We start from the raw sequence: 11,752 nt of genomic DNA, 5'->3' as shown, positions 1-11,752 counted from the left end.
TTCCATTACACGAGGAAATGATATATTCAAATTATTTATCAAGGAGTGGGTCCCTGTTAGGCTTCTACAATAGGCTGTGGACTAAAAAGAAAAGACAAAGAAAAAGAAAAGAAAAGAAAAGACTAAAGCCCACCCAGGCGGTCTATTTGTGGTGTTGGGCGGGGTTAGGCTTTGGAGGCTCTGCGGAAGACTACCAAGCATTAATGCTCCGACCACGTTAAATTACTTGTACTTCAACCTTATTATACTCGGTATATAAACCCTCAGAGGCTACAATTTTAATAACCCTTTGGTGCCAGCATGCTTGAGAGAGAAAACAAGGGAAATACAAATGTGCTAGTATCTACATCCTTCGGAATCAAGTCTCCATGTGCCTTTTCCTACACCCACTTCACGCCAATCCTACATTGTGCACACACGGCGAGAGTCCATTGCAAGGGTATCCCTTGTCTTGCGCCCATACTAGCTGGTAAACGTTATCTTTTCAAATACTAAACAAGTATGTTAAATACAACCCCTCTCAATAGCATTAGGTGCTCGCCGCCCTCTCCAGCAAACCCTTATCAAAGTAACATTTCAATTTCCAGATTTGTAGGCCATCCGTACCGCATCCTTCCTCGGATTTGGCAATATCATAGACAAATGCCTGGGGTACAGGTACTATTCCCTTTCCATCTTTGAGATGCAAGTTGTTCGTAGTCTCCACAATCATGGTATGCTTGCCACACTCTTCATCACTCAAAACAACGATTGAGATTAAATCATGCACACAACGCTCGAAGTGTCCATAGATATCGATGTAGTAGTCCCAAATCTCTTTGGCCCCACAGATAATAGATTGATCAACGTTCACCAGGGTCGCATTGGAAGCGTAGTATTTGGTAGGCGGCGTTGTGGTTTTGGCGATGCTGAAGTCCACCGCATATTTCGCATACCATGAGAGAATTGGGTTGGTCGAGAATTCAGAAGGTAGGTTGCCAAGATTTAAAGGCCCTTTAACCACGGTGGTAGTGATGCTCATTGTCAAGAGGATAATGAATGGAAGAATGGGCTGTGGTGAATGGATAGAAATTGTAAGAGCAATATGACTTTCTAAAAGAAATATTGTGACGGTAAAGGCTAGAATCAAGTGGAAATTCCGCATAAATATTATCCTTTTAACTGCTGATTATGTACATAACTGTTAACATCCTCCGGATTGTGCGTTGATACCTCGGGAGGGCACCGAAACCTCGGGAATCACCAGGAAAAACAAGTTTCAAAAATTCAGCATCTCCCAGATACTGTCGTGAATGCAGTTACCACTGATTTAAAATATACCTTAGCTATCTATAATTATAATAACACCAGAATACCGTTCATGCATACTAATAGCTAGGTATAGTGCAGCTTTTATGGCCATTTCTATATTACTAGTGCCGGACCTTATGACCACTAGCGTTCCACAAAGCCCATAAATGGGCCTGAACCCCAGGCCTAAAGCCGAACCCAACTCACAGCCCATTCGTGGGGGCCATAATGCCCCCATCAAAGGGGTTTACCTAGCATCTTATAATCGCGAAAATATTAATATTTCAACACAGACTGGAGTACTACTACTTTCTAAGTGAGCTTGTGAAACTTATAAATTATCTAAATAACGCGCTTTCTCGCATTTTTAAACTTGATATAAAGAGACAACTAGTAATTGATTCTAACCGATTTAAACTAATAAAATATTACCTTTAAAACAGGGCTTAGAAACGGGGGAAAACGAAGGGTAATTTTAAAATCCATAAAAGGGCTCAACTTTTGAATTCTCGGCATATTCGTACCGTTTGGGGCCTATTTGCTATTTGGGGGCCCATTAACCCGTAGTGGGCTTCTCCTTAGCCCCATATCCCACTGGTAGGCCCTAAGGTAGGGTCCAAAGCCCAGCCCATTTGTGGGTTGGGTTGGCCATGAGCTTTATGGGCTTTGCGGAGCTCTAGCCGCCACGCATACGCCAAATAGCTCTCGCTGGGCGATTTTGAGGGAATTATTCTAGTAAGGCATGGTTCTCCATGGACTTTATTACGCTATCTTGCATAGTTTGCTTACATCGGTACTCCTGCCATCGAGGTTATTTCCGGGAGATAACCCTTATATCTAAACACGCTGACTGCTGTTGATACCCGAAGAACAGCCTGCTAAGCGACACGTTACACTTTCCAAATAAGCAAACTTATTGGCATCTCGCTCTATGAGATCAGCGAATCTGTGTAACATACTTAGCGTCTCCCCGTGGGAAAAGGCGGTCCAGCTTGAAATGCAACATGTGTCGTGGTAACTGCGGGGTCAACATCCTGCTCAACTGCTTGATGCAGGGTGCAACTGGGAGAGCACATATCGGGCGAAGGTGGCGGCGCTAAGTGGGCTAGTTGTGTACAAAGTACCATGTTTCAACTTAGCGCTCGATCAAGATCCATAATGCCAGCCAGCCACAAACCGTACAAACGGATTCAAACCAATTTCAGGGCTTTCTGCATGCCTGTCGACTGACTATTCACCCCCTTGCGTGTGCGCCGATAGGTATAGCCCCACAAAGTACTGATACCTGCATTAGTTAGAGAATTTCCCGACCAAACAGAAGCTGAACGATCACTTATTTAGCTTCCAAGACCGCAGGGGCACGTGGTGCTTAGGTTATTTTTTTTCCTTTTCTTGGCCTCCTTGAACCTCTCCCAAGTAGGATAACCAGGTCACTTCTTACATAGTGTACCATCATGACTCTTGCTCAGAGTTCCCAGGCTCTCATGGCCTTGGGCAGTGGTATTACTTTCCACCACCTGTTCTACCGCTTGGGCGAATGGGATACTAGATCTCCATTTCTGTTGGTTTCGTATATTTTTGCCTTGGTCGCTGGCAGTGTCAACATTTGGATTTTAAACAACGGAACGGAAGTTCTCGTCCCATTCTCAGCAAATGAATTCCGAATGCTTTGGTTTTATCACGTACTCGGTGTGTACAGCAGCATGCTGGTGTACCGAGGGTTCTTCCACAGATTGGGCAAATTCCCGGGCCCTTTCGTTGCGCGCTTATCCAATCTCTATCTGACAATGATGTCTTCGAACCTCCATCTCTACGAGGAGATTGGCAGACTCCATGAGACATATGGGGACTATGTTCGAACAGGTAATCCAAAAACGCCTTGTTAGCGGGGTATATTTTCTAAGTACTCGAATTTAGGCCCTACCGAAATCTCAATAACGGACCCAGCGGCGGTCCAGGCTATTTATGGTAACCAGTCTCAGGCTACGAAAGGCCCTTGGTATACATTGCTTGACCCGCGGGTTTGCCTATCCTTCACTAGAGACAAGCAAGAACATGCGCGCCGTCGGAAAGTCTGGGATCAAGGATTTAGCACCAAGGGTAATTAATATCTTCTATTTGGACTGGGTAACGAGGAGTGTGCATTAACATTAGACCCCCTAGCAATCCGCGCCTATGAGCCAATTGTTGCATCATACGCCCAGCAACTTGTGGAAATCGTGGAGCGAGACCTTGCCAGTCCAATTGATATGACGCGGTGGTTCAGCTACTATGCATTTGATGTGATGGCAAGACTTGCCTTTGGAAAATCATTTAATATGATTGCCGAAGGCAAAGAAGCTTACTTCCTAAAGACAATTCGGACAGATATGACAAACATTGGTCATCTTAAACATATGCCCTGGATATTCCCTATTTTTATGAATATTCCACTTCTAAACGCGAACAACCAGAGGTTTTGGAAGTGGATCGAAAACCAATTCCTAGAAAGGAGTGCTGTGAGTGTTTTACGGCACAATAATTAGGTATGCCTTACTAATCATTGTTTATAGAACGAACCAGAGCAGCGAGATATATTTTCATGGATCCTTGACGCATATAAGAAGGGTCCACAGTCACCCCAGGATACACTCAACCTCCATGGCGATGGCTATCTAATTATCGTGGCAGGCAGGTCAGAAACCACAAACTGTGGCTTCCTCTGAACAACCACTTTTGCTTACTCTTACTAGTGACACAACTTCCACAACTCTTTCACACCTTTGGTTCCATCTCGCCAGTGACAAGACTTTAGTTCAAAGGCTTCAGAAGGAGATTGATGCCCTTACGGAGCTGAATGATGATGCACTCTCTAAGATCGATCTTCTTGACGCCACAATCCATGAGACCCTTAGATTACACCCAGCGGTTCCTTCTGGTCTTCAGAGACTCACCCCACCAGAGGGTATGACCATTGGCAAGACATATGTACCCGGAAACACCATTGTCCAAGTGCCTTTATATACGATGTTCAGAGGTCAGTTCATTTGAGGGTCCAAACCCTGTATCAGGCTCTAATTTAGTCTTACCAGACCCACGGGCATTCGAGCGTCCAAATGATTTCATGGCAGAACGCTGGACTACCAATCCTGAACTTGTCAAGGATAGATCCGTGTTCATTCCATTCAACATAGGTTAGTTTTGGTGGTGTGTGTAGATAATAATAAGTGTGCTGACAAATTATAGGACCATGGGCCTGTGTTGGTAGACGGCTTGCACTCATGGAGCTTCGGCGGGTGACTGCTGAGCTCCTTCTTCGGTTCGATATCTCCTTGGCTCCGGGGAAAGTGAATGATACATTTTTGAAGGATGGGAAAGATACATTTACTCTTACTGCTGCACCGCTACTCTTAAACTTCACCAAGAGGCAGTATACTACAATTTAAGGCCGAGATAGCTGTATTCAAACTGTATCTACCTTATTTGCATAGTGTAAAACTGCCGCCCACTTTCCAGCAATAACATGGTTATAGTTAAAATGTTGAATTTCCAAAATATGGGATCTATATAACACGTGAAGAGATCTGGAAGATTCTCACAAGAAACCCCACAAAACGGTCTAGTGAAAACACTCAGCGAAAGCGGAGAAACAAGGCCTCACCAGATTCACCCACAAAAACCACCGTTTTATCGCGTATCATTAGAAATTTAGAGCTGCGATAGCTTGGTGGAATCCAGAGAACCCTTTGTGTTCCGTTTAATATCCACTCACGGCCAACATAAATCCTCGAACGAGGCTGTTCCCATGGCTTCCGGAATTGAGGGTCCATATCAAGCGCCAGAGACCCACGATCCGTAATAAGATACTGACCAGTGGATGTTAAGCCAAATTTTCGAGAAGGAGGCTCAATCAACGTCTTCTTTAGATTCGGACTCTGGGAAATATCCCAGACGCGTATTATGCCCTGTCCAGAGATAGAAGCAAGGATAGTCTGATCGCGAGAAAAAGCCACAGATTCCACCCCGTAAGGATGTGGGATGACTTTAAGACAATGCCCACTTGAGACATCCCAAAGCCGAACCGTATTGTCAGGAGACGCAGATGCAAGGGTATTTCCGTCCTGGCTGAAGGCCAAACCGTTCACCCAATGTTCGTGACCGTTTAGTGTCCTAAGGCAAACCCCAGCCACGATGTCCCAAATTCGGATGGTTTTATCCCTAGAAGATGAGGCCAGTATTTGATCAGGCTTTAAGAACACAGCACTTTCAACATAGCTCGTATGGCCAACAAGTATTGGGAGTGCCTCGGTTTTAACTGTCCAAGTACTGATGGTAAAGTCCAGTAAAATTGTTGCCAGCATTTCGTGATCTTCTGTGAAGACGAGACCTTGAATTGCAGCAGGATACTGAACAAACGTTTTCAAATGCTGACCAGAGGCAGTGTCCCAAAGCTGAATTGTACCATCAAAGGATGCGGATGCTAATGTTTTTCCATCTTCCAGGAAGTACAGATCACTGATCTGATCTTCATGAAATTTCAAAATCGTAGGGCGTTTTTCATTCTGAATGTGATACAAATGGATACACGAGTCCGAAAACCCGACTGCAAACATTTGTCCATCCTCTGCTACTGCCAGTGTGGTAACTCTATTGAGGTCATCTTGTGGATTTTCTTGTATCTCATTCTCCGGGATAGCATTGACATCCCAAAGACGAACCGTCGCATCCTGTGAACCAGATGCAAGAGTATCACTTGTATCGGAAAATTCAAGAGAAATGATGGGGAGTCTGTGCCCTTCCAGTTTCTGCAGACACTGCTTCGTGCTGAGACTCCAAAGCCTAACTGTCCTATCATTCGACCCAGAAGCAAGCAAGCGAGAATTTGGCGCAAAAGCAAGGGCTTGGATATACATAAAATCCCCTTCAAGTGAAAAGAGTGTGTTGCCTGTATTGGTGTCATAGATTCGTATCATCTTTTCAGCTGTTGCGACTAGCGCTCCGTCATATGAAAGTGATACTAATCGGGACTCCCAAATATGATTCAAAGCAACCTTCTCGCTACAGAAATCACCCAAAACACGCCAGATGTGGATTGGGCCAACGTCCGACCATGTTGCAAATGTCATGGTGTCGCCCGAGAATATCAGAAAGGTACCGTGCTTCACCCACTCATTTGATCCGACCTGTCTCTGTAACCTCTCTGAATCTGGACTCCAATATTCAACAACACAGTCATAAGAGATGACTCGCAGTAAAGGTTCGTCATTTATCCAAGTCATTGCCTTGTAGCCCGATGGGTTAGGTAGAGTGTAAACACAACAGCCCGTCCTCACATCCCATATTTGAACCACACGGTCAGATAAGGAGGCTAGGAAGTGCTCTATACCTTCTTTCGAAAAGCTAATGGCTGTGATTGGATATTGAAATCCTTTGATTATTCGTAGCGTTTTACCTGTTCCCGTATTCCATAATCTTATTGTAAAATCACTAGATGCTGATGCCAAAATAGTCCTTCTATCCGAGAAGGCCAATGCTTGGACATTATCATTGTGACCTTCGAGACTCTGAAGAAAACAGTAAGGCCACCGAGGACGTGTTTTGGGGAGATGTTGAACGGCCCCGAGAGCTTCATTTGCATATATCTGGCGAACAAGGCTGCCAGTAGGTGCAAATATGAGTCCGCTTATGTACAGTTGACGCGGATTCTCGTCTATGAGATCGCGATTATGGCGGGTAAACAGGGTCAAATCCTCAATGAACTTGAAGATCTCCGAGTTTTCGTCACACTTGAAGTTGGGTTAGAGGGTGAATTGGAAATTTGGTAAGCTCGAGCGACGTACCTTTGCCAATGATGATAAGCGCTCCAATGCAATCAATGCATCCAACGATCTTCCCATGCATCCTAGTACCTCCAACCAATGCAGTGAATGTTCGAAAAGCATTCGAGATATATTATCGTTTCCGAGTAAATTCTCGCCGGACTCTGTGAGATGTGCCACCCAGTACAAACACGCATATTGGATCTCTGGGAGAGGAGCTTGTCGAGTATGAGATTGACCTGCGTCATGGTCTGAAAGAATCGAACCCTCAGTTCGACAGATATCTCTTTTCAATCTGTTTAGAAGTAGATCTAAGCAGCCCTTCAAGACAATCCTGTGCGCTTCTTCCCTCTCAACGTAGAATTTGTTGTCTGTGCATCGTTCCCTATCCAAGAGGAAATCTCGGAACGTGGGGTGATGAATACGGATTTTGTCAATGCAATTATCTTTATCGCTCGGAAAATCAAGGATAGATCCTAAATTACCCAGGATCTCGTGTATATCGGGACTGCCTGCCTCTCTGGGAATCAGTCTATACAACGAGCGTGGAGGCAACTGGTCGAACAGCACCACTAAGCTTCCGAGATAATCTCGTAACAAGCTGCAGCAGGTGGATTGCACATCGATTTCCCAATTCTGCAATGATACGTAATCCCTGAGAATGGACAAATAGAGAGAGCCCAGTTCCTCTTGTGGGGGGTGAGACCCTCCATCCCCTAGCAGTCTTTGCAATCTGGATTTATAAACCCCGTCCGACTCATTGAGAAAGCGAGAAGCAAGGGCGGCCCATTCAAATATACCATTTGCCCTGGATACCAATAGTTTGAGCGAACTTTTATCTGGCCAGCCGGGTCGACGTTTCTCCAAAGTCGTTTGGAGGAAAAGTAGAATATCTTGATTCACAACTTCAGGTTCAATATCGTGTAACACCACATGATGATATCGACTATCATTTAGTTTGGGCCTTAAGAGATGTGGTCGGCTAGTGACGAGGATTCGGAGACAACTTGGCCTTTTTTGAAGAAGTTTGTCGAGTAGCCACCCACCGTTCACACATTCATCGAGGGCGTCAATAACCAGAACATAGGGTATCGCGGGGTCCGGATGATGCTCTAGTGGCTCTAATACTAGTCGATTCCACTGATCTTCAACTCCCTGCACAAGTATCGATGGGTTGGAACGAAGCGCATTGTGGACCGACTTTTTGATGCGGGGGGACTTGGCGACGAGCTGGCTGGCCACGGTTGTGACAAATTTCCTGAACGACCCGCAATCTCCATTGTCTTTCTGAAACATGAATGACACAGTTTGATCCCCATAATATTTCGCCACTGTGCGAGCAATGGTTGTTTTTCCTGTTCCTGGCCATCCACTCAACAGGAGGAAAGCTTTCCTTTCTGAGTCTCCTACCCAGGTATAAATTGTTTGTAAAAGCTTTTGTCGAGTACCAATATGGCAATATTGAAGCTGGCCTATATCTTCATGCTTGGAGTGGTTGAAAATAGCTTCTCGCACATAAGGCAGGTCAGGGAGGTTGGGTTCTGAGGGAAAGAGGCCATTAGTCAAGTTGGGTGGCCTTCCAAGGTTGGGCGTTGTTCGGATCCTCTGAGTTACCTGGGTGTAGATAGTTGTTTACATTGACCGCGCCACTGTTGACTCCAATATCAAGCCCATAGTTGCTGCCATAAAATGACGTCCATGCCATGATTAAATAACTATACGTTGTTTGTATTTTAGCGAAGGATTGTTTGTCTGACTCTCAGCTGAAGGGAGGGGCATGCTCCCAAATTCATCATCAGGTGACTCTGCAACATTATGATTAGAGTCAAGGGACATTCCAAGTATTGGACTGGTGAAATACGGTCATGGCACCTTCCCAGGAAACTCATCTACCTAAGCCAAAACATCCTTATCAAGTGCAGATAGATTTTTATTCTATCATGCTTCTGCGGTCCCGAGATCCGGCTAGATACCTGCCCCAGAATGTAATTACCTCTTCTACTTGGGTGATTTATAGAAAGGTTGTTCTAGTTCTAATTTTAATCCTCCCTCGGGAACGGACTGCTGTGTAGAAGAAGTGCTATGAAGAAAGTAGAAACTGCCAAGAGAAAGGTATCTCCGGAAAAACATGGACAACACTACTAACAAGCAAATCTCGAGGAAGAAAGAGCCAATTTGAGATGAAATAGTCTTGCAAGGTATTGGATCCCTCAGCGCAGGTAATTGGTGGGTATCGGAACGGGGAAGATTTCGTTGTAGCTGTTGGAAAGGGAGACGATGTAGACACGAGGGTAACGATATTGCCATCGAAGGTAAGGGAGTTATAAACGAGAATTTTTAGCAATTGATACTGAACAGCATTCACACTGCTTCAGTCATTCAACTGATGCTAGTGCGGACGTCCCATCATAATGCCAACCCGGTCCTCAAATTCTTTCGCAAGCTTCTTGACAGACGAATTACTCGCTTGATCGACTTCAGATCCATTTGCAGAGCGGGTAGACGGCTCAACAGTTTGGTATTGCAGGCTAGGTGTGTGAGAAGATTCTCGGTTCATGACAAGGTCCCTGGTTCTTGGCTGAGAGTCGACTCTGGTCAAAGGCTGATGTGAATAGAGTGATGACCCAGGATTATGTTCTTGCACGGGGCTGACAGCGGTCTGGCTCATGCTGGAATTATACAAATCAGAGGATTGCCTGCCTGTCGCTGTGTAGAAAGAAGCACTGCGTGAGAAATGACCACCACTAACAGGAATCTTTGATGTGACACGTTTGGGGTCTTGGTAATCTTGCGTCCCCAGGGTGTTGACACTGGTCCGGCCGATGTTGGAATTGTGAAAGTTGGAACATGGGGTGCGCGGTGCTGTGTAGAGAGATGAGCTGCGCGACAGCGAAGGAACACTAGTAATCCTAGCATGGGGTGGTTTTGGGTCTTTGTGATGTTGCCTCTCATCAGACCTGATATCAGAACTGGCGGCCGGCGCACCGTGCTGTCTGGAAAATATAGCCGGAGGTCTAAATTTCCCGATTTTACTTTGGGTTTGGGGCAGTTCCTGTGGCGCAGAGTAACCGCCCCCAGATCTAGGAGCATCCGACGATGTATTCTTCGTCCTCTTTGATCTCCAGGTCATCTTGCCCGCAAACTTGCTCAATTCTTCCTGTTGTTCCCTAACGAATTTGATCCAAAGGTTGGCTTGCTGGACACCTGGATTGTTGGTTTGTTGTCCCACTATGTCCAGTGCTTTGATGGTAATCCCAGTAGCCTCGTATGTGAAATCAGACAGTATATCAAGCCTTGACGCATGATCGGCCACAGTTTCGTGAAGCCAATCCAACTCTGATCTCATATTAGCGTTTTCGGGGTCGTTCCTCAGCTTCTCAATCTTGTCATTCATAGTTTTTAGATCTTGGCGCATCCTGTCTTCAGTCTCTTTGATAGAATCCATTTCGGTTTTGAGATTTACAAGCTGCTCTTGTGTGGCATCCTGCGCGATTTGCGACATGTTTTTGATCCAGACTTCGAGTTGATCTACTCGTTTGTCGGCAAGCCGTGCAGCCTCTAATAGCCGATCTGGCTGCCTATAACGGCAGGCTTCCTGTATATACCGCTGAATCACTTTCGCATTGTCCCTCATCATGGCATCGACCTCCTTGGAGGTCATGTTGGAGTCTGCTCTTGTCACGACTTCCGGGTCGAGGGAGGCAAGCACCTCCTTGGAGCATACGGCTGCAGCAAACGCAGCATAGTGCGACCAATCGCTATCCCGATGACCATGATCACGGACATCCGAACTGATTCCTATGATAGGGAGGCAACTAATCCCTGCCGCTAGGATATCGGCAGATCCAGATTCAACACACAGAATATCCTTGATGGCAGTGTTTTGCTCTAGACTTCCGGAAATATCCATAGTCTTATTTCCTGGTCGGGATACTATGCTACCGTAAAATACTGTAGTTGACTGATATGGCTGAGACTCTTGGTGTTCGGCTTCGCTGCGGTATTGGGACGAATACTGTTGGGATCGGGTGCTACCTTGTGACAAATGGTCAAGGCGATGCCCAGGTCGTCTATACCGGCCATTGTAATTTGGAATACATTTAATGACCGCATTCATCGACTGTTGCAAGTTGGACTGGTCAAGCCCCCTTTCATCAAAGGCAACAGTGAGCGCGGAGAGGAGATATTCGGGCGGGGTGAACATTTTATCACCAGAGCCACTGTTCGTTCGATTGCCGACTACGTTGCAGGGAACAACTTTGGTGCCAATAACAACGTCACCTAAGGCAACTGAGTCCTCAGTCATGTCGATAGCCCCACCACAGCCAGCCACCAGAAAGAATCGGATCGAAGGAAACTGTGCTATCAAGCTCCGGGCCACATTTAGAGGTAGTAGTTCAATACTCGAGTCGCTGGGGGGATGTTAATCACAACATTGTGATTCCCAATGCGCCCAAGCTTGTAGGATGTGCGGCTCGATGGTATAATTGATGATGTCAGGGGCTGGTATTGCTCGTCGAGGACTTTGCAAGCGGCTCCATAGTCTTGTGTAGCTGCACAAATCCATCCAACGTGGTAATCATAGACATCTGGGGGAGAGAAGTTCGAATTTCGATTCATGATAGATCACAAAGTTGAGCCAGAGGCTCTGTTGAAAATGTTGA

General features: G+C 45.8%; 5 protein-coding genes across 5 annotated transcripts; 1 reads left to right on the top strand and 4 right to left on the bottom strand.

Annotated features, from left to right (window-relative positions):
* Nucleotides 1-529: 529 nt before the first annotated feature.
* Nucleotides 530-1,021, bottom strand: N7487_010168 (uncharacterized protein; the record flags this gene model as incomplete). The annotated part of the gene is made up of 1 exon (XM_056877898.1): nucleotides 530-1,021. One exon carries the CDS (start codon nucleotides 1,019-1,021, stop codon nucleotides 530-532), a length of 492 nt encoding a protein of 163 aa, XP_056726478.1.
* A 1,723-nt stretch (nucleotides 1,022-2,744) lies between these two features.
* Nucleotides 2,745-4,715, top strand: N7487_010167 (cytochrome P450; the record flags this gene model as incomplete). The annotated part of the gene is made up of 7 exons (XM_056877897.1): nucleotides 2,745-3,153; nucleotides 3,208-3,390; nucleotides 3,454-3,788; nucleotides 3,843-3,964; nucleotides 4,023-4,306; nucleotides 4,362-4,463; nucleotides 4,516-4,715. 7 exons carry the CDS (start codon nucleotides 2,745-2,747, stop codon nucleotides 4,713-4,715), a joined length of 1,635 nt encoding a protein of 544 aa, XP_056726477.1.
* Nucleotides 4,716-4,901: 186 nt separating this feature from the next.
* Nucleotides 4,902-7,166, bottom strand: N7487_010166 (WD40 repeat domain-containing protein; the record flags this gene model as incomplete). Its single annotated transcript, XM_056877896.1, has 2 exons — nucleotides 4,902-7,055; nucleotides 7,110-7,166. 2 exons carry the CDS (start codon nucleotides 7,164-7,166, stop codon nucleotides 4,902-4,904), a joined length of 2,211 nt encoding a protein of 736 aa, XP_056726476.1.
* Nucleotides 7,167-9,477: 2,311 nt separating this feature from the next.
* Nucleotides 9,478-11,394, bottom strand: N7487_010165 (PspA/IM30 family protein; the record flags this gene model as incomplete). The annotated part of the gene is made up of 1 exon (XM_056877895.1): nucleotides 9,478-11,394. One exon carries the CDS (start codon nucleotides 11,392-11,394, stop codon nucleotides 9,478-9,480), a length of 1,917 nt encoding a protein of 638 aa, XP_056726475.1.
* A 77-nt stretch (nucleotides 11,395-11,471) lies between these two features.
* Nucleotides 11,472-11,708, bottom strand: N7487_010164 (uncharacterized protein; the record flags this gene model as incomplete). The annotated part of the gene is made up of 1 exon (XM_056877894.1): nucleotides 11,472-11,708. The coding sequence occupies one exon, from the start codon at nucleotides 11,706-11,708 to the stop codon at nucleotides 11,472-11,474; it is 237 nt and encodes a 78-aa protein (XP_056726474.1).
* Between the last annotated feature and the right edge of the window lie 44 nt (nucleotides 11,709-11,752).

This window comes from Penicillium crustosum (genome assembly GCF_028827405.1).
Source record: "Penicillium crustosum strain IBT 35664 chromosome Unknown utg000004l_segment0_segment0, whole genome shotgun sequence".
Taxonomy (NCBI): domain Eukaryota; kingdom Fungi; phylum Ascomycota; class Eurotiomycetes; order Eurotiales; family Aspergillaceae; genus Penicillium; species Penicillium crustosum.
The sequence above is the reverse complement of the archived record's forward strand: the minus strand, read 5'-3'. Positions and strand labels throughout refer to the sequence as shown.